The sequence below is a fragment of the Podarcis tiliguerta genome (assembly GCF_965153285.1).
Source record: "Podarcis tiliguerta genome assembly, chromosome: 2".
NCBI lineage: Eukaryota > Metazoa > Chordata > Lepidosauria > Squamata > Lacertidae > Podarcis > Podarcis tiliguerta.
This window is the reverse complement of record NC_139535.1, coordinates 42,118,651-42,144,479: the sequence shown is the minus strand read 5'-3', so window position 1 is coordinate 42,144,479 and position 25,829 is coordinate 42,118,651. Positions and strand designations below refer to the sequence as shown.

The 25,829-nt window shown below is 40.2% G+C and overlaps 1 protein-coding gene across 5 annotated transcripts in view; it reads right to left on the bottom strand.

Annotated features, from left to right (window-relative positions):
• Positions 1-25,829, bottom strand: part of ARHGEF3 (Rho guanine nucleotide exchange factor 3) — a 104,958-nt gene that overhangs the window by 74,845 nt on the left and 4,284 nt on the right. The window contains exons 2-3 of one of the 5 annotated variants that reach the window (XM_083421397.1): positions 20,929-21,021; positions 7,564-7,630 (exon numbers count right to left, since the gene is read on the bottom strand). In XM_083421397.1, the coding sequence (XP_083277523.1) occupies positions 7,564-7,630; positions 20,929-21,021 (160 nt within the window). Of the gene's footprint in view, positions 1-7,563; positions 7,631-17,522; positions 17,645-20,928; positions 21,022-25,829 lie in introns of those variants that run through there. The other 4 variants (XM_083421398.1, XM_083421399.1, XM_083421402.1 and 1 more) reach the window with 4 other exon arrangements.

The following is a 25,829-nucleotide window of genomic DNA, read 5'->3' as shown; positions in this document are numbered from 1 at the left end:
AAAGCTATCCTAAATAGCATCTTTGTACCTGTCAATACTTTCTACTACTGCTTTCTCCTTTGTTAAAAGAGAGAGAGCTATAACTGTACATTACCAGTATACCTCTGAACAACAACTGCTGGGGAATGCGGGTGGGAGATGGATACTGCAGCTGGACAAGAATGCTGGACTAGAATGGCCTTTGATCTAATCCATGAGGAGTCTCTTTATCTTCTTAATAGTGTGGTGTACAGAAACATTAGTCTTGCTCCTTTGTTTAGTACATCCAATCAGATGGCCCTCATCCACACAGGGCTCAACATCTCTTCATAGAAAAAAAAAGATCTGCTATCCCTGAACTAAAAAACACTTTGTAGACAGAATCTACAGCACACACATGAAATGCTATAACCTGCAATATCCACATTTATACTCTGGAGTTACTGGCCGCAGCAGGAGCACATTGTAACATAGAACAGTGATGGCAAGTCTGTATATTCCTGCTAACAGTAGGAAGAACTTCCAGAAGGTAAGAGCTTTCAACAGTGGAACAGATGGCCTTGGAAGGTGGAGGGCTCTTTCCCTTGGAGGTGTTTAAACAAAGGTTGCATGGCCATCTGCCAAGGATTCTTTAGCTGTGATTCCTGCATTGCAGAGGGTTGGACTAAATTAATCCTGGGGAAAGTGGAAGTAGTGCTAGTGGAATCCCCATCGGTGGCAGCCCAAGGAAAGCCCCCCAAGCAGGGCACTGGAGGACAGGGAAGAAGCTGAGCTGTCCCAGGATCCTGAGCTGATCCCACTACCAGCCTGGAGCTGCGATAGCACTTTATCCCCTCCAGCTTCTTACTTGAGCCATATGAGGGACAGGGCTGTGGATACAGAAGCAACCCTGCTGCTCCATCATGCCTCACTGCTTCCCAGACAGGCTTTGGAATATCCTGTCAGGTATTAAAAGCAGGCTGAACAAAGAAAGATTTTAAAGACAGATTGCAATGCTTAAGGTGGGGTTAGTATGATAATTTTGCACTGATTCTGTGACCAGGGGCGTACGAAGTGGGGGGCGGAGGGGGAGAGCCGCCCCGGCTGCCACTTGGGGGTGTGTGACAAGATGGCCCCTGCCTCCCCCCAGCTGTAGAGTGGCCGAGGGTGTGCGCAGTCAGTATGTGCATGTGCAGCCCGTACGGACGCCATGCAAGTGGCAGCCCGTATGGACGCCCATAGGGACAGGATGCCGCACATGCACAGTCCGTATGGATGCCACGCGTGTGCCACCGGACGGTTCGCCCCGCCCCTTGGCATCCTGCCCCGGGTGCCGGAGAGGGTTCCTCTGCCACTGTCTGTGACATCTACTTGGGTCCTGCATTTGGCCTATTTAAGAAAGAGGTTTCTGACAGAATTGTGTCAAAGGGTTCACAATAACTTGGCAATTGCAAATGATTTACATTAATTAATTACAACATTTTTGTTTGAATAAAAATGTACCCATGATTAATCAAGAAGCAGAATTTAATTCATTTAGCTATTGAATTATGCTTAAGAGTGGGTTTCTGCTTAATTTTTATATGCTGATATTACTATTCTATACTATTCTAATGATTGTTGAATGTTACTTTATTTGATGTAGATTGCTTATTTTAAAGATATGTTTTACTATCACATTTTTGTATTGCATTAGATTGTTATAAGTTGTACATTCTTTATTTCTTCAACTTGTAAACTGCCTTGAGTATTGTAAGATAGAAAGACAGTATACAAATTAAAAGTGATGATGCTTTGTGAAACACCGTGGACGCTGATGTCATTGTGTAAATCCATCAACCAGTCTCTGGAATTAGGCAATTTCAGGTTTTGAAGGCTAAAAAACAACAAGAACAACAAACAAGCAAGCAAACAAACAAACAAGGAAGCGAGAAATATTGCAACATAAGCTTTCCCTAAAATAAGCAGCAAAGTAGCTCAGTTGGTTAGAGAGCAGCGCTGATGATGCCAAGGTTGCAGGTTCAATCCTCATACAGACCAACTGCATATCCTTGCATTGCAGGGGGTTGGACTAGATGACCCCCAGGGTCCCTTCCAACTCTAGAAGTCTATGAGTCTCTCTGAAAACTTCATTTAACATAATCAACGTAATAATTTGGGGGGAGGGGAGTTGCTTAGCTGTCACTTTTTTATTATGGGCAACACTGAGATTAACAATGTACTGCATTATGTTTAGTACACACACAGATAGATTAACCGGTGTTTTTGAATTTTGTCTGGAAGTGGCTACAACCAACTGTTAAACAAACACCACACAATGAGTTTCTGATAGCATCTCTTCCTTCTTGCCAAAATAAACTCTCTTGTTCCAGCAGAAATCAATCTTTTGATTGTAGTTAACAATAGTTCCAGTGGTCTGTTCATATAAACAAAACCAGTAATGAGTAAAAACATTTAGGATCTTTCCACAGAATGCATGCAGCTCACATGAAGGACAAAATTACTAACGGCAAAAGACTGTTAAGTGTCACCCATGTGCTACAAACAACCTCACAAACACTCTGCAGATGTGATTTAGACTGATATGCAAGCTGAAGAGCTTTAGGATTTGGCAGACCTCACCTCACCAGCATGCACTGAGCTGCACCTCTGCTACTAAAAATATGCCAGTATAAAATCATTACTATGCCAATGGAACATGTGATAGGAATTTTGAAGTCTTAGATATATGTTAAATGTTCATAAGTGTACCAACCAAGCACGTACATAGATCAACACAGGAAGACCGACCTGAAACCATTTTTTACTCCCAAACTGAAATGTTTTCTCTGCAAAGTCAAAGGAAAATGGAAAAGCCTCCCCATTGTCTTTTCCTTCACAAATCCTGTCTTAAGGGCACATATAAGATATGAATAGGGTGTGAGCCTATGGCTTGGCTCAGGAACTAAGTATTTATCATTACAAAAGACTGGCCAGGCTCCCCAGGCAATCCAATCAAGTACCATTAAACGGGTAACCTGGCAGGCAGGAAGTAAACAAGTCACTCAGATTTCTGCTTTTAGACCGCCTTTTCTGTGATGTAGGTATGATGTATGGAGGGGTAGTCTTGAACTCCAGGGAAGGGAATTTAAAATGTCTTTATAAGGCCTTGTGCACCATTGTTCTGGGTTCCTCCTCCTTTCCTGTTTGTGAGGGGAGCACCCTGTTGCAACAGTTCAATAAAGATCAGGCTTACTAGCTGCTTTGCTTCTCAATACTCTCTGGTTGGCCTCTGTTATTTTCTCCTACCAATAGTGAACCTACGTAAGGACTCTATATGGGCTCTTGGATACCCCATAAGGGGAAAAGGGCAGATTTTGTTTACAACAGACACTACACAACCACAGAGAGGCCAAAATGAAGCAGCACCAAGAGGCAGATCAGGGGAGGGAAGTGTACTTATGCCATATCCTATGGCTCCCTCAGACCTGGCTCTCTGCTGTTATGCCAAACAAAAATAAATAATAAATCATGACCCATCTCCTATTGTTAGGCTCCATCTTACCAGCCTTGAAGTTATAGCTTATTAATGGACGGTATATATAGGTGCATTAAGGCTTATTCAAATATTAATTTTTCCAGATAAAACAGTTTCTGCAGGAGACATATGTGGCTGTTTAGGTTGAGCAAAATATTTTACGAACCATACTCACAGTTAATGGGGAAGGACCCCTGGACAGTTAAGTCCAGTCAAATTCAACTATGGGGTGCAGCGCTCATCTCCGCTTTCAGGCTAAGAAAACTGGTGTTTGTCCGCAGACAGCTTTTCGAGTCATGCAGCCAGCATGACTAAACCATGGAAACATATTTTACTTTCCTACTTGCACTGGTATGTTTGCGAACTGCTAGGTTGGCAGGAGCTGGGACAAAGCAACAGGAGCTCACCCCATTGCACTGACCTTATAGTCAGCAAGCCCAAGAGGCTTGGTGGTTTAGGCACAGCGCCACCAGCCAGTCATCCACACAATGATAAATGTAGGATTTTTTTGTGTAAATACTATCTTAGAGTGGGGACTTCAACAACATTTGGAAGTAAGCTATCTAAAAATAAATTTATTTAACAAATCAATGGGAATCCAAAGTTGGCCTTCAGCTCATGCAGATTTTTTTGTCAATAATCTGGTAAAATTATTACTGCTTCAACAGAGGTGGCCAAGTGCAAGTATTTCTGCCACCCCCTGGGGTCACAGTTCTAGGGATAACTCCTGTAACAAAGGGCACTGGTCACTTGCCCCTATATCATGGCTGAGCGGGCCAAGGACGTAGTTCTCACAAGTTACTCAAATCTGCAGGATAAAGTTTAGGATTTCTACCAGGATGATGGAAGAACCCTGTGACAGTTTACAGCTGAAATGACTCATCTTCCTTTGCCCCAGGGAACATCTAGCACCCTTCACACCCCAGCAGTTGTCAAACTCCTCTCACTTGCATTTAAACTGTACGCTTGTTTTTACTCCCACTCTATCCTCCATCCAGATGGGCAAAAGGTTTTACTAGAGATCAATGACATACCAACCAGGCAAAAGTACTTGGGTTGCAAAGAGTTCTGAGGGTCAGATAGAGAAGACCACATCTAGCCCCTGGGCCTGGGGCTACAACACACCATAAAAAGACTCATTGTTTTGTTACTAAAGTGCAGTGAGCAAACTCCTTGTGCTGTCACCAGTAAAAACTAACCTCTTTTACTTTCTTTTAACAAGTAAGAACTTGACTCATTTAATAGTCCAGTTTATTTTAGTTGTCCTCACTTTACCCATACCTACGGGATCTATAATCAATTCTCTGCAGCTGGATGAAAGATTTATGAATTTCCATAAAACAGAAAGAGAATAATGTGTACAAAAAACTAAAAGGAACGTTGGTGCCAAATGTGGTAGCACTGTTGACAGAAAGTTGGCTCTCAGGTTATTACACAGATTTCACTACACCAAGTCAAAATTCAAGCAGGTGAGCTGCATTACTGATGAATAGTTTTTTGTTTTGTTCCAAACTTTTCCTAAGGAGTCAGGAACATTTCAAACCATAGTAGAAGAATGATGGGTTTTATGGTGTTTGTGCACAAACAGAATGGACTTCCACCCTCACAACAGAATTTCCCCTTCCTCTCTTCACCCCTCTTCACCCCTGCAGCCAAACGTGCTCCGAAAATCTGTTCTGAAGAATTAGGAAAATTTCCAGAGCAGATTGAGGGGGCCGCATGGAGGAGGAGAGGAAGGGAAGGGGAAATCCCACTGTGTAAACAGAAGTCTACTTGCACAATGTTGGATTTTGCCCAGTCTAGGGAACTGGAAATTACAATACAACTACTCCGCAGTATATCACTGCAGAAATAATATTTCTTTTGTAGCATATCCATACAGAGAGTTTAAATGATCATATCTTTTGCTTCAAAGGTATGAATAACCCTTTTGCCTGCACACACACCGTCTGTTCACATAAGAAAGTAAACAAGCTGAGCAACCATGGTTAGCCAGGTTATTAAACCAACTTTAAACCATGGTTTAATATCTTGGCTTGTTCCAAAGCTGTTAACCATAGCTTCATTGCTTGACTGCTAGCTTAGACAAGGAGAGTTATGAAGGGCCTGTGGGTAAAAGGCATGTTTATATCTCTGCTTCATAAGGTAAGGCAACTGAAAATCAGGTTTATTACAAACATTTTTTTCTTAAAGACAATCAGAATCTTTAGCATGCAAAAAGATATGGCTTTGTAGAAACATTTTAAAAGGTTGACAATTTAATTTTGTAGAAAAAGCATATTCTGGTACCTTCAGAATTGCATACAGCATTACGCAATAAACAGCAAACACCTGGCATGAATGTATTGAATGCTAAAGTAGTCATTTACTAACATTTTATCTTTGGGCAACATATCTCAATGGGGCATATAAATTATCAATTGTATTTTGTTTCGTTAGATGTGTTTAGGTGTCATTCAACACCTGTGGAATAAAAAAAGCATAGATGAATATTTCTTTATTTTATTTAATAAGGTTTATGTGGTGATTAATCATCAAAACTTCTAAGCAGTTTACATACAATATTATAAAATATATGTTAAAAATAAAGATAAAATCAAATGATAAAAACAAGTTGACCTAATAATTTTAAAATATGAGTAAAATCAGCAACTATAAAAATATACAGAATAAAATAAAATTACATATTAAAATACGTATCAAAATTAGATGTCTGGGTGCTCATACCAAAACAAAAATGGTTTTAGCAGGCACGGAAAACAATACAGCAAAGGTGCCTGTCAAATGTCAATGGGCAGAGTTCCAGAGTATGTCCTACCACACTGAAGGATCATTTCCTTGCAAGTGTGGAAAAAACATTATGTAGCACTTGTAAAAATGCCAGTTCCTCAGATCAAAGGGGTCAAGTGGACATATTTTGGGTGAAGCAATGCTTCCAAATAAAGTGGTCCCAAACTGTTGAGGGCTTTATATACTAATAGTAAAACCTTGAATTTGGTCTGGCAACAAACTGGCAACCGTTGCAGATGTTTTAACACCCCTGTCAGCTGTGATCCAATAGCACTCTGCACTCTGCACTAATGGCAGTTTCCAGATCCAGCACAAGGAAAGCCCCACATAGAGTGTGTTGCAGTAATCCAATCTTGAAATCACCAGTGCCTAAACTGCTGTGGACAGTTATCCAGTCTGAAGTTGACAGAAGACACTCCTAGCCACTGAGGCTAGCTGGGCTTCCAGCAACAAAGCTGGATATAGAAGCATCCCCAGACTGTGTTCCTACCCCTTCAGAGTGCATTCCTACCCAGGACAGGCAATTGGCCAATTTCATGGATATGGGAACCTCTGTCTTGCCAGGATTCAGTTGAAGCTTACTTGCCGCCATCCATACACTGGTCCAGGGCATAGCACAACCTCTCCCAATTCATATGTTGTGGACATCGCCTAATGAACACTCCCAACAGCTTCATATAGATGTCAAATAATGTCTGGCATAAAATAGGACCTCTCCCAATGCTGGATTCTGCCACATAGGCAGGACAGGAACCGATGTAGCATAGTTTCCCCAATTCTCATCCCATGGAACCAGTCAATGAGATACCATGACCAATGGTATTGAAAGCTGCAAGGAGACAGAGAAGCAGGAGCAAAGTTGCATCCTATTGTCCTGCTCTCAATAAAGGTCATCCATCAAAGTGACCAAGACAAGCTAGGACCAATGGTCAAGGCTGAACCCAGATTGGAATGGGTCTAGATAATTCATGTCGACCAAGAATGCCTACAGAAGATGATAAATTCCTTTATTCTCTGAGAATTTGATTACATTAAAACAATTCTGCCAGCGTAAATATAACCTCTTATGAAAGTGCCATACAGTACACAATAATTTATTGGCTCCCTGACAAAAGTACAAGTTAAGCAATTGTTTCTGAAGTTGTATCTTCAGGGGCTTTTAAAGGTCTGACTCTGCATAATATTAATTACTTCATCATACCTCAGTTTGCATTGTAAATTACACTCTGGTGGGTGGAAATAAGTGTAACAAAGGAAAATACAAACACAAATCAATCATCTAAAACGAAATCCCTTACCCCTCTGAAATTCCAGCCTTTGGTGGAAGTAAACAAGGAAAAGTTGTTCTGCTGCTGCTGTTTAGGCCTGCAAGATGAAACAAAAGAAAGCATTTGTTTCTTGCATTTTTAGCTGTCAAGAGTCCCTTATCAAAATGGACTGGAGAACAACACCTCAGTGCTTTTTCCCAGGCATGATTTGCAATGGAACACTAAACCTTGGTTTAGCATTATAAGAATGAGTATATCAAAAGCTTCCACTTCCGTTTTTGAGTTGCTGCAACATCCTGTGTCATCCAAATCAGGTCAAAGTGTGGTTAAGATTAACCTCAATTAGTTGAAACAAGCCAAGTTCAGGTGGGTGGGGTAGAAATAAAATAAATTAAAAATTATTATTATTATTATTAACTACGGTTTGAAGTTGGATTATTTTAACTAACCATATTTATGATTGATCACATTTGTCCAGAATCAGACAACACAGTAATCTGTAGGTAATCTAAAGCAGAAAGGGATTTGCTTGCTTGCTTGCTTGCTTGCTTGCTTGCTTGCTTGCTTGCTTGCTTACTTGTCACACATTTGACTGGGTTGCCCCAGCCTCTCTGGGCAGCTCCCAACAAAAATAGTAAAAACACGATAAAACATCAAACATTAAAAACTTCCCTGAATGGGGCTGCCTTCAAATGTCTTTTAAAAATCACATAGCTGTTTATCTGCTTGACATCTGATAGGAGGGTGTTCCACAGGGAGGGCACAACTACCAAAAAGGTCCTCTGCATGGTTCCCTGTAACCTCAACTCTCACAATGAAGGAATCACCAGAAGGCCCTCAGAGCTAGATCTCAGTGTCTGGGCTGGATGGAGGTGGAAACGTTCCAAACTCTTTCTCGCAGCCACATTGAAGAAGGAAGGGTATGTGTGCAAGTCAGAGGCTCTCCAAAGCTCACTGAACAATGGTTTAGCAACAGAACCAGTCCTCTCTTACATGAACTCTTTTTGTCTCCTATTACCTTCTTTTAACTAACTGTACTTCTGAGATATTTCCTTTTCATTACGGTAAAATGGTTTAATATGAATGTGTAGGCTACCATGATGGCTATGTTCTATCTCCACTGTATACCTCTGAATACCAGTGGTTTAAAATTGCAAGAATTCTACTTCGAAGAAATTAAATACAGTCGTTCCTTGGTTTTCAAACAGCTTAGTTCTCGAACGTTTTGGCTCCCAAATGCTGCAAACCCGGAAGTGACTGCTCTGGTTTGTGAACTATTTTTGGAAGCCGAACGTCCGACAGGGCTTTCACGGCTTCCGATTGGCTGCAGGAGCTTCCTTCAGCCAATCAGAAGCCACGCTTTGGTTTCCAAATGTTTCTGTTCGACTTCCAAGGTATGACTGTACTTGGAGGAGAGAATGGAAAGGGAACAGGCCATCTGGACTCTGCACATATGAAATTGAGCTGTGCATTCTTCCAAACATCTGAGCCAGAAGCTTGGAGCTTTGCAGTGGGACATGTAATTGTTTATAGGTTATCTTCACGAACTAATTAAGCCTGAAAAAAGTATGCAAGCTACGTTTTCTAGGCTATATGGAAATAGCCATAGATATATTTCTAGAGATCAGTCTTACTACTCTGAATTCTATTTTTGCCAGTTTTAACACACTACCTTTCCTTTGATGTTTCAGTCAGAGCAAACCACTTCACAGATCATGAGGACAGTTGTCTTCTGCTGTTACTGTGTTTGCATTGTCAAAACCACCTTCAGGGGGGGGGGAATGGAAACAATCCTAACACCACATTCACAGACCACAATTACTAATTAACAAAGTGCTGAAGCCTGTGAAATCAACCTGTGTCCCACTGGGCTGGAGGGGCGGGGGCGGGGAATGATTAGCTTATTGTGGTCTATTACATGTGGAGGAAAAAGAAACACTTATACTTGGGGGGCTTGTTTTCCTACCATAGCCAATTCTCTTGTTATCAGCATGAATCAAGAGGACGCAACTCCAATTAACTTCTAGAATTACCAGCATCTAGGACTCCTTTTCCTTAGACAACTCCCAAGAGCTGACCATGCACTTTTGCAATGTAAACTTGACCTAGAACAACCTGTCAAACTTTCTTTCAATTTGGCACATTCTGTAAAGAAAATAATCAAATTTACTGTTTTAGGAAACAGATAAAGAAGGATCTGAACAAATACATACTTTGACAACACTTCTGGTTTATTTATTGTCATCATTCTGGCACTCATGTTAGTGTACATTGTGCAATTATGGGCACATGCAGACTTGGTAACATAGTCAAGTGTTCATCTAGTGAGAGTATCCCGAAAGGCACAATTTGTTGGCTAGTTTAGGAACACACTAGAGTCATCTCATAGTTTCCAAATGACTATGAGTCAAACTGATCTTGTAGTTTGCAAAACCTTGCACTTGGGTATGTGGAGGAGCGAAGAATTACACATCATTTAGATCTACTATCTAAAAGCAATTTAAGTGCTTCCATTCAAGAGAGATAGAACAATCATATTTCCAAGAATGTCAATTTCATAGAATTACGTGGATTTTATTTTGTTTTGAAACAAAAAACATGATATTGATGTTTTGCAGGGGGAGGAATAAAGTCCAACTGAATTATTTTAATCAGTGGATGGGTACACAGGTGGGGGTGGGCATGGAAATCATAATCAGTACACTCTGTGTTCTTGAGTCACCCTGGATTTGAAGTGACTCATAGTCATTAGTAGCGCGCACACATACAAAAGATAAACACATTATCTAATGGGATACTGAGATGATCAAATCCATCCGGCAGGCAATCAGGCCCTGGTGGCGCAGGAAGGGGTGTGTGGTGGGTACGGACTGCCCCGGGTGTCATCACTGAGGGAGGTGACCACGGGCCTGGCCTGCAGTGCGTCCAAGCCACACGTCTCTCCTGGGGAGTGTCGCGGTGGCTGAGGCACATGCAGGCTCCACGCTGCCCAAAACGGCAACGTGGGGCTTGCGGACTCCGTGGAGGTTCCATGCAACGTGCTCTGCCCCGGCTTGCCCCACCCCTGAGTGCAGGGCCTTTGCACAACCCCGGACACCCGAGCAGCTAGCTATGCTGCTGTCAGGCCCAGGGACTTCCTGACCTTGATCATCCTTCAAAGGCATACACTCATATTCCGATTATCCAATCCATAAAAGATAGCTCTGTTTTACTAAGGTTAACCACCAATACCAGGAATGAATCTCCCCTCTGACTTAAACTCAGCCTCCTTCTGAAACTGACATTGATTCAGGGCTCAGCCTTGTACCAACTGGGAAGTTTGCCAAAGCACTAATTTACTGGTACTAGGAGCTGTCCACCTCACTTTGGGAATCTTTGTCCAAAAGGTTTGGGGACATTAAATTCTAGTCAGGACAGACAACACCTGTGAAAGTTTTGATATCAGCTTTTGATATCAGTTTCGATATCAGAAGGCAAAAAGAACAACAGCAGGCAAAAGGGATGGGTAGAATCAGTCTGTATTCACTCTGATGTTCAGAGACCTGTGCTAAACAAGAAGAAACAACTAGTTCATTTCTCCACTCATTTTTCCAATCCGATCATTCAACAATTACCAAAAACAGACCTCTTAGCTGAGCCCACTTTAAGCTCCAATTGTGTGGTGCCTACCTGTACTGCCACCTGTACTGCCTTTCACCTTCATGCTAGTGCTAAGCAGGGAAAATAGCTCTAATTTTTACTATCACAGAGTTAATCCAAATAGCCTAGCCATTTCAGATACTTAGGCGGTACGGCTTACCTAGAGCCTGGTATTTTTGCTTTGTATTCTTTTCTTAATACTGGATTTAAAAACTAATGTTTAGGCTTAGATTTCACTCAAGAGTGGCAAAATATTCTGCATATACATTTAATTTTCATTTCCTGGAAAAACTGGCACTTTGAATACTTGCTGCATTATCTCTGCAGGGTCATTTTATTAACCTAATGAAAGATCTAACAAAACGAAAATGTTTTCAAGCTATTGGTTGTCACAGTTGGGTTCCTGTAGGAATATTTCTTGCATCAGTGTTGTCATGGCAATTTCTACAGAGAAAGCTACTGAATACACCCGAGTAATACCTGATGAAATTCCCTGGGAAGCTTCTTCATTCAGAATGTCAGCTAAGAGAAGAACACACACAAGCCTCATCGAAATCTACACTGCATGATTTTTAAAATATAATTGTTATTTTCTGAAACATGTTATTTTCATACCCTATAGTCAATAGTCAAGAATGATGGGAGATGGAGCTCAGCAATATCTGGAGGCCCACAGGTTCCCCACCCCTGCTCTAGAGTGCACTAGATTTGGGGGGGGGGGGGCGGAAGGACATGTCTTAATGCTCCTCCATGCAAACAAAGAAAAAAGAAAAAGAAACCACATAAAAAAAACTAGGAAGTCGGAAAGACAGCTCTATTAAGCCCTTTCTCCCAGGTATGGTAATTTTCTACATAGAGGGATTTTTATTTTATTTTAATTGTTATGTCAGGAGGAGCATTCAGTCCCACAAACTCCACACCAGCTCTGTAAAATTATACAGCCCAGATAAACATATTCAGAGTATGTACACATTAGCAGTTTGAAATGCAGCAGGGTGTTTCAATTCACATTTGTACTTGCCATACACACTAGACATAGGGTGGGGGTATCTTCACCTGATGCACATTACCTGATGGGTTTCCCTGCACCTGCAAATGCTGCACTACTCCTGCTCAAGGAAGATGTCGCATGTGCATGTGAAATGGCTATCTCAACTTTACATATCTCAGCTTAACCACGACTTGAATTTCCCAATCGGATGGCAGCTGATTTGAGGCGTCTTTCTCAAGAAGCTACAGGATAAGTATGGATTGTGATTAACGTCAAACACCCGTGGTAGGAGCGCAGTGGAGCTGAAGTAAACAGTAATGCGTACATACATCCTCAATGACAACCAAACAAAATGTGACATGGGGGATCTGGATGACTTCTTTCTGAGCACAAAAGCAGTTATAGACAGGCCCAAACTGGATTGGGGCCACAGTGATGGGGTGCAGGAAAGCCTTCCCTCTGCACTAATAGAATATGTATCTATATATCTACATCTACATCTACAGCTACCTATCATCTATCTATCTGTCTATCTATCTATCTACCAACCAATCTACCTATCTATCTATCTATCTATCTATATATATATCACATACACACACACCTCCCACCACAGCTAAAAGCTGCTAAGGGCAGGGAGGAAATTATGCAGCAGGTGAAGTCAACCTCCACTCAGCAGTGTAGCCTCAAACCAATTTACCACCCCCACAGTTGCTTTAGAGCAAAGAAAAATGTCTAGTGTTCTAGTTTTCCTAGAATGAAAAGTGTTCAGACTAAAACACAGAGTTGATACAATCACTCCAAAACCGATTAAAGCACAATGACTTACTTGTTTTTCTACAGTGTAGCAGTAGCTCACAAGTCTGCAAAACCCAACATTAGATAATTCCTTGTAACATGTGGAAACTATTTACATCAGACGTAACCATTTACTGCTATTTATGCCAGAGCATGTTTGAAATTACATGGTGGTTTATTTTGTATTTTTCATCCATGTTTTCACTATCCCCATCGTGCACATGCAAACACACACACACACACACACACACACACACCATACTATGTCTTTACTGCTATGTTTTTCCTGTGACTTGTCTCGTTTTTAGCTATACATTTAAATACATCCCCGTTTTGGTTTGCTCACCCTTCCTAACATTGAACAGCTAGCCATGTAGCATTTCTCTTTAAAATATACACAGTCAGGAGCAAGCAGGAGATCAGAGATCTTTATTTTTGTTTTTTAATAACTTGCTTTCTTCCATCTTAAAATGGAAAAAGGATCGTGCTTTTGAAAACAAACATTCAGTTTAGCGGACAATTTGTTTTGCAGACATTAAAGCAAGTTCGCCTTCTCTCAAAAATATAATCCAGAACGTGAACATGAAAGAACAATGTTTTCACTTGCGCTTGGTTGTTAAAATCTGAGTCATGCAGTAGAAGGAAAGTAAACAAATAATATGAATTTGACAGTGGATGATGAGGGGAGGAACAGAATCCAGCATAATTTACACAGTTCACTCTGTAGAGTACTATAACGGGAATCCTAGCACTGTACTATTATCAATAACTAGCAGTGACAGGAACACAAACTGGCATGCATATAATGAATCAGTTTTAATTCTGCTTATCTTGGAAACACAGAGTGCCCAGGAATTTCTGTTTTATTGCAAATGTATGCATGTAGTGAACTTTCCAGAATTCTTCAACCAATCTTTTAAAAAAACTTGCCACTTTACATAGTGTGATTCTATGCTATCAGCTCAGCCCTGAGCTGGTCGAGTTGCATTTTGTGCAGTGTCATTCACTCACCATATTAGAATTAATCAAAATAACTCTTCGTTAAACAACTGAAATACAGGCGTTGCTCAATTACACTGGGATTACATTTGCGGACTCCATGCACATACGTGAAAAGTGGGGAGGAGGGTGCTGTTGAGAGAGACTGGGAAGCGTCTCTTTCTTGGCAGATCCCGTTCAGCCCACCCAAGCCCAGAAACGGAAAGAAGACAAAGTCCCTACTAGAGAGGAGTGGCAAACCAAGCTGATGGACTATGCCAAGATGGCAAAACTGACTGGAAAACTCAGAAACCAAGAGGATAAAAACTTTATAAAAGAATGGGAAACATTAGCAGGATTTTGATTTCACTTGTAGTGTAACAATTACCATGAATAATATAAAAGTTGGAAAATCAAAGAATATGCTGTATTAAATGTTTAAAATGGGACCCGATGGAGGGGATGAAGGGAACTCCTGGGATTCGGAGGGATCTCTGTACATGGATACATATTTGGATTCTTTTCTATAACTTTGTATTTGTAAAACCAAATAAAAATGATTTTTTTTAAAAAAGGAAGTTGCGGGATACAACTTAATTTTACTTAGTTTCTCCCCCACCCCAATAAAATTACTGCCTGATTGTGGGGTGGGAAGGAAGAGGGTGATGATGATCAGAAGGCAGAGGGACTCTCAAGTCCTACCCCAGGAACAAAACTGACATGAACGAATGAACAAAGGGCAGGCAGGCAGGCAGGCTGAGACATGGAGCACCGCCCCCACACCCCATGCAACGGCTTTGCTGGCCAGGAAGAAGGAAGCCAAGGCGGGTGAATGAGTGAGGGGTGGGGCGCCCCCCCGCCCCCCTGCTCTTCAGCTCTCTACCACTCTTTTTGTGCCGTTTCTCTACCATTTCCTGGTTCAAATTACATATTTATTTCATGGCAATTCACACTAACACTGCTGCAAGCAAATCCAATGCGTGTAAGTGGAGGATGCCTGCATAGTGCACTGAAGCTATAATCCTAAACACAGGAGGTTAAGCTTGATTGGAATCCAATAGTTTCACTTACAAGTAAATGTGTTCAGAATCAGGATGCAAGATACAAGAATAATATTCACTGCAGAGTATCAGTGTCAAGCAAAAACTGAATATTTATTCATTGGACGAAGATCATCATACTTTTGGCTTCACAGAATGCTATAACAGACCACCCAAATGGACATTTATTTGATATAAAATGTCTATTGCTGTCACTATCACATCATCTGTAAATTAGCACTTAATACCAATAAGCCACCAAATAAATTACTACATCCATGCTAAAGTTTAAATGACTCCCCTAAATACCCCAGGGGAAGAATAAAGGAAATATGCTGCTGAAGCTGAGAAGCCATCTTTCAATATTTATTAGAAAACAGGTAAATATAGTCAGGCCTCCTTAGATAGTACTAAGCAAGGGAAGCATGAACTCTGGGTATACATACAAAATCACTTAGTTGCCCCTCAACACATAAATACATAAAAGTGTACACCTTAAAAATAGGGTAAAGGTAAAGGGACCCTGACCATTAGGTCCAGTCGTGGCCGACTCTGGGGTTGCGGCTCTCTTCTTGCTTTAGTGGCCGAGGGAGCCGGCGTATAGCTTCCGGGTCATGTGGCCAGCATGACTAAGCCACTTCTGGCGAACCAGAGCAGCGCATGGAAACGCAGTTTACCTTCCAGCCAGAGTGGTACCTATTTATCTACTTGCACTTTGACGTGCTTTCAAACTGCTAGGTTGGCAGGAGCAGGGACCAAGCAACGGGAGTTCACCCAGTGAAGTAATAGCAAACATCTTGGACAAATTCATATAAATGTTTAATTAAGCAAATATACAAATATACTGTTTATCAATGAAGCTGTGTTTTTTGAGATACAGTTTTAATTTAAGATGAAAATAAAGCCCATACAAAACATTAATCCGCCTTTATGGCAATTGTTGAAATGATAGGAGAAAAACAAATAGCTATTCTTGGTGAAGTCTGCCCCCTGGTGTTCAGTGTTGTTAAATCCCCATTATAGAAAGAATGTAGAACAGCACCACTTTACACAGGAATCAGATAAGAATGGTCTCCCCTGAAGAAATGTTTCACATCTGAACACACTGTGCAAGAACAGCTTAGTCAAAAAAATCTGTTTGTTTAGAATAGGGACAAATGTAAGGTTCTACACTTAGGAAGAACCAGATGCCCAAATGGGGATTGCCAATAGCACACGTGAAAAGGATCTAGGGATCTTAGTAAATGACAAGCTTAACATGAGTCAACAGTGTGGTGCAGCAACAAAAAAAGTTAATGCTATTCTAGGCTACATCAACATAAGTACAGTGTCCAAATAAGTAACAGTACCACTCTATTCTGCCTTGGTCAGACCACACCTGGAGTACTGTGTCCAGTTCCGGGAAGCAAAATTTAAGAAGGATATTGACAAGCTGGAATGTGTGCAGAAGAGTGCAACCAGGATGACCAAGTGTCTGGAAACCAAGCCTTATGAGGAATGGTTGAGGGAATTGGGTATGTCTAGCCTGGTAAAGAGACGACTTCGGAAATATGATAGACATCTTCAAATATCTAAAAGGCTGTCAAATGGAGGATGGAACAACCTTGTTTTGCTCCAGAGGCAAGGACCCAAACTAACTGATTAAACTTACAAGATAGATTTCAACTAAACATCACTAAGAACTTTGATGATAAAAGCTGTTTGACCATGGAACAGACAGGAGGTGGTGGACTTTCCTTCCTTGGACGTTTTTAAGCAGAGATTGGATGACTATCTGTCATGTATGATTTAGTTGAGACACCTGCACTGCAGGGGGTTGGACTAGATGACCCCTCAAAGTCCTTTTCAACTCTACAATTCTGTGTTTCTATGAAATCTAGTGTCTATAAATATTAAGCACAACTCTGGTGGAGAGGAAAATCCTGCAAAGTGTTTCAAAACAATTTTTGAATGAATCTTCTAGACATAACATAAATATATGATCCCATTCAAACTCTCGATGTGGATCACAATTCAGCATCTCTGCAACATACAAGGAAGTTTTCTTTGAGAAGCAAAACACTCTTTCTAGCCAATGAAGCATTTCTGAGTACACAAAGCATCTTTCTTTTCACAGAACAGAAAACCACAGATATGTGTGTTTTGGAACAATCCAGACTAATTCTCTATCTCAGAAAACTTTTTTTGAGGGGGGGGGGGTTGAGAAGACTTTGATCCTAGTTACTATTCTCTGCACCTGAATATCTACAACCATACAAGACAATGTCAATTTAGTCAGTCGCATCCATTGCTTCCACACATTTCCCCAAAAACATTTTTTGATGTTAGAGTCAAGCTCATTGTTAAAACTATACAAACAAATGCATTGAACAATGCACTTTGTCAATGTAATACAAGTTATATTTCACCACCTGGTTGCAAGACCACTTCTAAATATTCCTTGATGTATACTTAAATAACCACTGTCATAATCTAATGGTCGTAGGCCAATTTGATGTTAAAGGCAGAAGGGAAAGCACAGATAACGAGTTGGAAACTGTTACCAACCACTCCATCCACACTTGTCTGAAGCTCTGCTCCACAGCCATACTGGAGGTAGAAAGGAATAGCACAGGGAGGGCTGGCAACAGCCCTTGTGCTGTGGTTCCATGGGTGAATGGGACAGGTGGGTTGAACAGCCCACCTATCAATCATGTGATGTCATAATGATGCAGTGTGGTTGACAGATGGGTTGCCCCACTCACCTGTCAAAACTGGCCCATGTGGTTTGCTACCCCTGACATAGTGTCCGTGTCTGCCCTGTCCCACTATCAACCTGCTGTTAGCTAGCTGGCCTATATTTAAATCATGGGTGGCCAATCTGTGATCGTCCTGCCCCAGACTAGAACTCCCATCATCCCTGACTAGTGGCCAGACTGGCCAGGGCTGATGGGAATTGGAGCCCAACAACATCTGGAGGGCCACAGGTTAGCTACTCCTGTAACATCACCCATCCTCATTTTGCAGTCCTATCCTTAGATGAGGGTTGGATGATCTAAGTTCCAACCTTACTATTTTATGAAACATGACTGAGGCCACATCTCAAGATGCCTCCTAGGCAGAGTCAGCTGAGAAATTATTTGATAAACAATCCAACAAGGGGAGACAAAGTAGAAAAGAATGAGTTAAGCTGCACCAGACATCTTTTTAAATGTAATGGCTATACTATTACTTCTGCCAAGAATTTCCCAAAAGTTGTTCTGTGGAATATTGTTTCTTTTGTACTTCTGCAAATATTTGGCAATTCCTGATGGAAATGGCAACTCCCTTACTTGGTTTCAGAGTTTTTGTGCAATACTTTAAAATCCACATAGCTAAAAACTGTGCCACAACAAAAAGAGGAAGTAGAGAGAGCCAGAACAGAAAGCAAACTGAATTCTCAATCACGGTTTCACTGCAGTGAAGCTATTGACTTTGAAACTGATCTTTTGAAGTGTCAAATACATGTAAATTTATATACTGTGTGCAGCACTTTGCTCAAATTCGGGAACATAAAGTACATGTTAAGCAGCTTCCCCATACAAGGCTACGGCTTTATACTATACAGTACTGTTTCCCATTCTGTAATGCACAGTGCAAATACTACATTGTGGGAAATAATAAAAATAATATTGCCAGCATCGTATGAATATATGGAGTGGTTGCATTTAGCATACTGTTCTGCTAGCCCAAGATCTCAAAGTCTCAAGATGATATTTTAGGTAACCTGGCCCTAACAAGTACCCCCCCATGTTCAGAAGTCACTGAATAGCCACTGCTAAGAAGCAAAAGGAAAGGGATGCTGCCTTCACACCACATATGTGGGCTTCCCATAGTCAACTGGCTAACTACTGTAGAATGCACATGCTGTTTTAGATACACTTATGTTCTGATCAGGGATGTTACCTTGAATAAAATATTGTGGGGCCCAGGTAAGCCCCGCCCTGCATACTTGATCACATGACAAGGGCACACACAGCATTTGAATGGGAATGCCCATCAACTTTGGGAGGCGGCCCCCTCAAATATATTATTGTGTGGGCTGAAACCCCCACAGCCCCTAGGAGTTAGCTCCTATGGTTCTGATGCACAAAAGCATTTTTGAGGCAAAAATGTGCAGTAGACCAAGCAGTCCCTTTGGGCTGCTCAAAATGTCCTGTAAATTATTCTTTAAATGCTAGTTCTGCAAGGGATTAATCAAAAACTACAACTTGCACCTGGATCGTGGTAACTGCATCAAACATCAGAGGTAATGAGCTAATGTCAAATAAACTGCTTTCTGTGAATCTTTATCCCTATGATGTTTTTATCGTGTTAGTCTGTTCTGAGTATTTTTCCACTTAAGCCTGAGGTTCATGTGAATTTTTATTTGCTTCTGGAACCTCTTTTCCTTTTGTCATAAGGCCTATTTTTCTGAGAGCATATATGAGAGACTGAGATCACCTTCTGGACTGCCATCATGTTAACCATTAAAAACAATGTTTTGCAGTCATTTCTGGGCGTGCAGTACCAGAACTGTTACGCTATGTGACTCATGTTCTCCAAGTGAATCCTCAACTTAACAGGCTCTTTGCCCATTTTCTTTCAACAACAGCTTCCAAGAGCTTTAGAATCCCATGCAATTGTTTCTATTATAATAACTTAAATCTACTGCTGTTAGGGACACAACATGTACGGCAAGGTATTAAATGTGAACTTATTCCACAGTGTTCCAGAACAGAAGATTTTAAATTTGGTGAACATTACTGCTTTGCTATACAGTACTTAATGTAACATCCATAAGGCATGAAAAGAATACTCTCTCATTACTTCTTCATTATAAGCTTCAGAAATCACACACACAAATCAACATCAATTGAGGAGAGTTAAATATGAAATCAATCAGCACAACACAATATCACTTGACAATATGATAGTGGCAGAGAAAGAAAAATCCTGCCATTAATGTTTTGGTGGCCATCTGAACAAACCTTAAGTTGATTTGAGCATGAAAGTGTTAAACAGGAGTTTAAATGTCTGTAGTCCTCCAGTGATTGCTGGACTGCAACTCCCATCTTCACTGACCATTGTTCATGTTGGTAGGAGAAATCTAAGTGGGGGTCCCCAAAGATCTGTACTGAGACCTGTGTTTTTTAACTTCTACTTGTGGTTATTTATTAATTTATAAATCAACTCTTACATACTGTACCTCTCAATATAATTTACAAACAAGCCATAAAAACTGCTTAAAATACTTTTTAAAAAGAACAAAAAATTGCTTGTTATGTGTTCATTTAATGTGTTTGAGAAATGGATCTTAGAAGTGTACGGGATAATGCATAGTGGAGAAAAATATGGCTTAGTTTCTCTTTTAGATCCATCTCCACAAATATCTAAGAAAACTCCTGGTTCATGACTCGAGTCTGTCTTGCACATGTAAACAGAGTCAGTTCCACTTGGAATACTATCATCTTGTAAATGGGACAAAAACTAAACAGACTGGAATTCTGTCTTTGCTCACTAGAAAATGTGGGATAATACAGTAAGAAATGATACAAATTCAAGGCCAATGGGTGGTTTTTTACATTAAAAATAGCTTTTCATCTCTAAACCAGTTCTGTAATCAGCTATTACATACAGAAGGTAAGAATTTAATCTCCCTCCTTCCAGATTCTAGGTCCACAATGTGTTCTCAAAACATTAAAAGTAACAGAATGAAGGGTCCCAGTTTTCCTGAAAAATAGCAGTGGGCAAATACAGTAGATAATCACCCTGTCTAGCACTGCTTCAAATGAGGGAGAGGGGAATTAAAAAGGTACAAAATGAAGGCTGCATATCACGTTCTTCCTTTGTCCTCCTTATTTCAAAACTACAGTACTGGTATCTGTTTGCCTCATGTATATTCTTTCTCTCATGAGAAATCCAACAATCCAAGAAAAAAGCTTGCCTTACCATGCTGTGTTTTCTTCCGTCTCTCTTTGGGCACACTGGCTTATCACTGTAGGGCTGTTTATAAGAATGGCAGGTCTACTAGTGTTCATTGCCCTTAAAGAAAATACAAGCCTGGATTGAGCAATTAAAGAAAACAATTTACACATGTACACTTCCACATATCTATGAAATTTTTACTATTGTCTCCTCGGTGCAAGTGAACAAGATTGTTTTCACTATCAGTAGCAGTTAAAAGGTAGGCAATGGATTGCCACAAATACAGTAGAACTAAGAGCACCCCTGTTCAGATAACACCTTCTTTCTTCTCCATTTGCTAGCAGTCTGGCAAGTATCAGAGTCAACAGGAGGGGGGGTCCTGAAGCTGGTGGACACTTACTTCTGTATACTTCATTTTCAAGCCACTTCAAAGAAACACACACACACACACAGCATTGCAATGACATTACTGTCAATGCTACTGTGATACTGTTCTATCCTCCCCAATATTCTTAATTAGCTTCTGAACTCTGGCAGCAGCTCAGCAGCAACAAGGAGCAAAGAAGAATGCAAAAGATGCAAAACAACAAATCTAATATCCATTAATGTTTGTTGCAATTGTAAGCCCCCAACAGGGGAATCTGATTTTTCTACTATGCAAAAAGTTAGGGTAAGGTATATTTCTCATGAATGTTTGAGGTGAAGAAAAAGGAAATGAGAAACAAGCAGAGTTTTAGCTGTATGATAAATAAGTCAACTGAATGTTAGGCCTTGTTTTGTCAACTATCCCCTCCTCAAAACAGCTAACACAATTTGCCTTTTGTTTTTATCTCTGAGTGTGTGCCAAGACAGTTGGTGTCAGTAGGATTATGCCCACAGGCTATGCAAAGCAGAAGTGCTTGAAAAGCAGCATTCAGAGCTAGCTCATTACTATAATATAATATTCAATTTCTAACATTAAGTTTTAGCACTGTAAATGTGCCAGCAATATTCACCCTCAGTACCAGGTCTTTCAAATAAAATTGCAAGTAGATTTAGAAGCTACCATAAAATATTACCAACCACAATTACTGCCAAACTACAGTGAATCCAGGAGGGCTCCAATACAAAGGTGGCTTGTTGGTTATGAATAAAGCCTGAACTCAGCCCAGGCAATTTCCACAGCCCACCAAGAGATACACAAGTTACAATGCAAACTAGAAGTTGCTTTCAAGAGAGTCACAGAATTTGCCAATAAGTTGCATCAGCAAAGAAAGGTTTCCACTTCTTTATTGACTCTGCTCCTTTGCTTTTCCTGGAATAATACTTTCTTAAGTGCTTTCAGAATAAAACGAAATAGCATAACAAATGAAAATAGAGACAGGCCCCTCCCCTGACCTACAATCAAATGCATATACTGTAGTAATAATAATAGTAAAGGCAAAGGGACATGGAAGAACCTTATCTAACAAGTTATATTTAAAAACAAAAACATACCTTTAAACCATACTGGAAAATCAAAACTGAGGATTATGTTCTAGTATCAGGAGATGATGCACTCCAAAGATAAGGAATACCCCAAGGAAAAAAGCATACTATAAGTAAAGCATACTATAAGGCAAAAAGAGACAGGGAATATAAAGTGACCAGATAAATAAGAATGATTATAATAAAGATAAATAAGCTAGCAAAATTGATGTCTACATGGAAACTAAGCCCAATTCAGGAAAAAAGAAGAGATACCTGGATAAAAATTAGACCTAATAAAAACCAATGTGAGCAACAAAATTTAAGAAAGGAAAGCAGCTGAAGATAAGAAATGATAAGCCTATATAAAAGGGCACTGCAATAATGAAGTGCAGACAGTGGGTGATACCGTAATCAACCAGTCTGTCTTTTATTTTCAACTGATACCCCCAAAGCTCAAAGATATGCAAGAGTGAGAAGTGAAAAGGAAAAGGAAAAGAAAAGGATGAAAAGAAACATCAGAATTAAACTTCCAAACAAATGGGGATTTCTTTACACAACTCCCCCACAAAAATAAAAGGTTAAAAGAGACAGAAGTGGAACTATGATGTCATAAGAAATTTCAGTTTTGTATAAATTTCATTTTTAAAAAGTCATCCATGAGAACACAACCACAAGGCAAGCAAGTATATTAGCAAAAGGCAGTGATGTCAAGAATGGAAAGATACACTTGTGTGTTATCAGAAAAAAATGAAGCCAAAATATTGTAGAAAGCAATATAAATTAATAAGGACTGCTATAAATTGAATACAAAAATAAACAACACCCTAGGACACCCACAACAGAAATGGTGAAAGAAGAAGAGAAACAAGACATGGAGCAGAAAACCTGCAGAGGGGTTGACAATGTCAAGTGGCAACCCTAAACACTACAGGCCAGTGTCTTGTGCTAGTGAATTAAACACTATGCATCTAGAAAAGATTATGAGGAAAGCCATTAACTGTATTTTCCACAAAATGTTAAGACACAGCTATTTTTCATGCAAGTATTCCATTGATACTAACAGATTCCATCATTAGCACTGAACCAGCTGTTTCCTGACCTGCTTGGCCCTTATGCACACATTCCCTTTTGTTAAAACGTCTGTTCTTCCAAAGCCACTACCCATGTAAGTAGCCCAGAAGGTTCTACAGAAGGTTCATAAACAGAAAAGAGAGCTTTCCTCTCTGTGTTTGGGGACCCTCCTTTATCAGGGCCTCTGATCACACATTAAAGTGAACATGAGTAAAAGACCCCTGCAGGCATTCCTCATGCCATGTAGGGAGGATGGGGGGGGGGGGGGCTAAGCATTCAGGGAAATACATGCAAGAAGATAGGGCAGGAGTGTTGGTGAGAGCAGATATGGGGGACATGCAGGAAGCTATGTGGAGGGGTGGGGGGGAGATGGAGGTGAAGTCCAATTATGCAAGTGGAAATCCAATGCACAACCCGTCAGCAATTGATGTAACTAAGTATGTTTGTATTTTACTCGCTTTGTACACAAAACTTACTCTAGTTGCAAATAAAGCACATATACATCTCATTGCTTGACTAGTTCTTTTGTTTATATTATTCTGGAAAACAGAAGGAAAAAATACAACCACAGAATCAAATGATGGGCTACACCCAAGTAATATATGGCATCTGCTTTGAAGCCACTTGCAAAAATAATTTCATGAACATGTCCCAGCAGGTATAGATTAGTCAGCACACCAACATCATTTGCATTAGCACGACCTAATACATCCTCAGACTCTGGCTTTCCTCCTTATGTGTATATGCAAACACACATTTGAACACACAAGCATGTGATAAATGGGAGGGTCCTGGCTTTTGGGTGACTTATGTGTAATTAAACCTAACAGGCTAAGAATCTGCAAGGAGAGTTCTCGATTGTCAATCGTACTTTAGGAATACAGCACAGAAAACTGATCTTTTAAATCGAAACTTTTGCTATTGTGGACAGAGGGATATACAGTACACTTTTTGGTTGGGAGGATGGGGATTCCATTTCATCCCCCCCACCCCTTCTTGAAGTACCTATGTGGTCTCCTCTGTAATATAACACAATTATAGGGAATATTATTAAAAACTTCAATAGCTGGAACTAGAATTTTACAGCGCAATCCCATACATGTCTACTCAGAAAAAATGTCATTAGGTTCAATGGTGCTTATTCGCTGATAAGCAGATCTAGGACTGCATCCTAAGGATTTCTGCCCAATTATTTTCCACAGAAAGAAAGGTAATGTACAGTATCCCTCATACTTAAAACAAAATCCATCATACCAACTGGATGCAGCAGTACCTAAACAAAAAGGGAAGACGTACCAAGTATGGATATCCTATTGCTTTAAACCCTTAAAAGTCAATAAAGTATACATAGGTCCCCAATTCTACATCATTGTATGTTAGCTAAATACTTTTAGATTTGCAGGACTGAGATTTTAGATCTGCTTCTTGCAACATCACTACTACTAGGAATAAATAGCCCTAAAAACAACATTAACAATCCTCAAGAACTTTTACCAAAGATAACAACTTAATAATCAAGTGTTCTGACCAACTTAGTGGTCTTTTCCCAACACCGATATACAGTATTTAAATAAGCACTTTACAGAAGCCTAGACATTCAAACTACATGTTACATGCTCAGATCCTGTTAAAATGATGAACAAAATGCAAGGCAGAGAAAAGTGGTTGCATGTGCCAAAGTTTGATCAAGATATCTTCCTGATCTCAAAACGTTTAGGACTTTCAAGTCCAAACCAGTACATTGAGTTCTGCCTAAACAGTGGGTGGGAGCACGGATGAGATGTGCTTTCTGCCATGTAGCCACCTGCAGTTAACAACCTAGTTACTCCATTCTAGATCAACTTAAGTTTCTGAATACACTTCAAAGGCTGAATACACCATGTAGAGTACATTACAATAATACAGTCCAGAAGCTATCAGGCCATGTATCAAAATGATCAAAAATACAAGATTTGTTTTAGGCTTAGCATGATGTGTGAGCCAGGCCTCTGCCCTGAAAGACAAATGTAATAATGTTTGAAACCCCTCATATGAGTGACAGATACATAAACTACTAATTGGAAGCTGTTTCAAAACTCCAACCACAAAAAAACACACATTTCTCTCAGGAAAATTGCCCTTCTTTTCTAAGTAATTATTTCCCTATTGGCCCTAATCCAACATGGAGAATGTTGAAACTTCCAAAACTATATACTCCCAAAGAGTCAAAGGACTATCTGTGATGATATGATATAGATAAATGCTTGCAGAATAGAGTAATGAGACTCTGTAGTAGAAGCTTACTGGGTATTCATAGCTCACAACAAGCCACCACACTTGGGTCTGTCATGCACAATTGTACAAATGCATTCAAAAGAAGAATAAAGTTGAAGCAAGACATCAGCTATCAGTTTAGATAGTCAAGA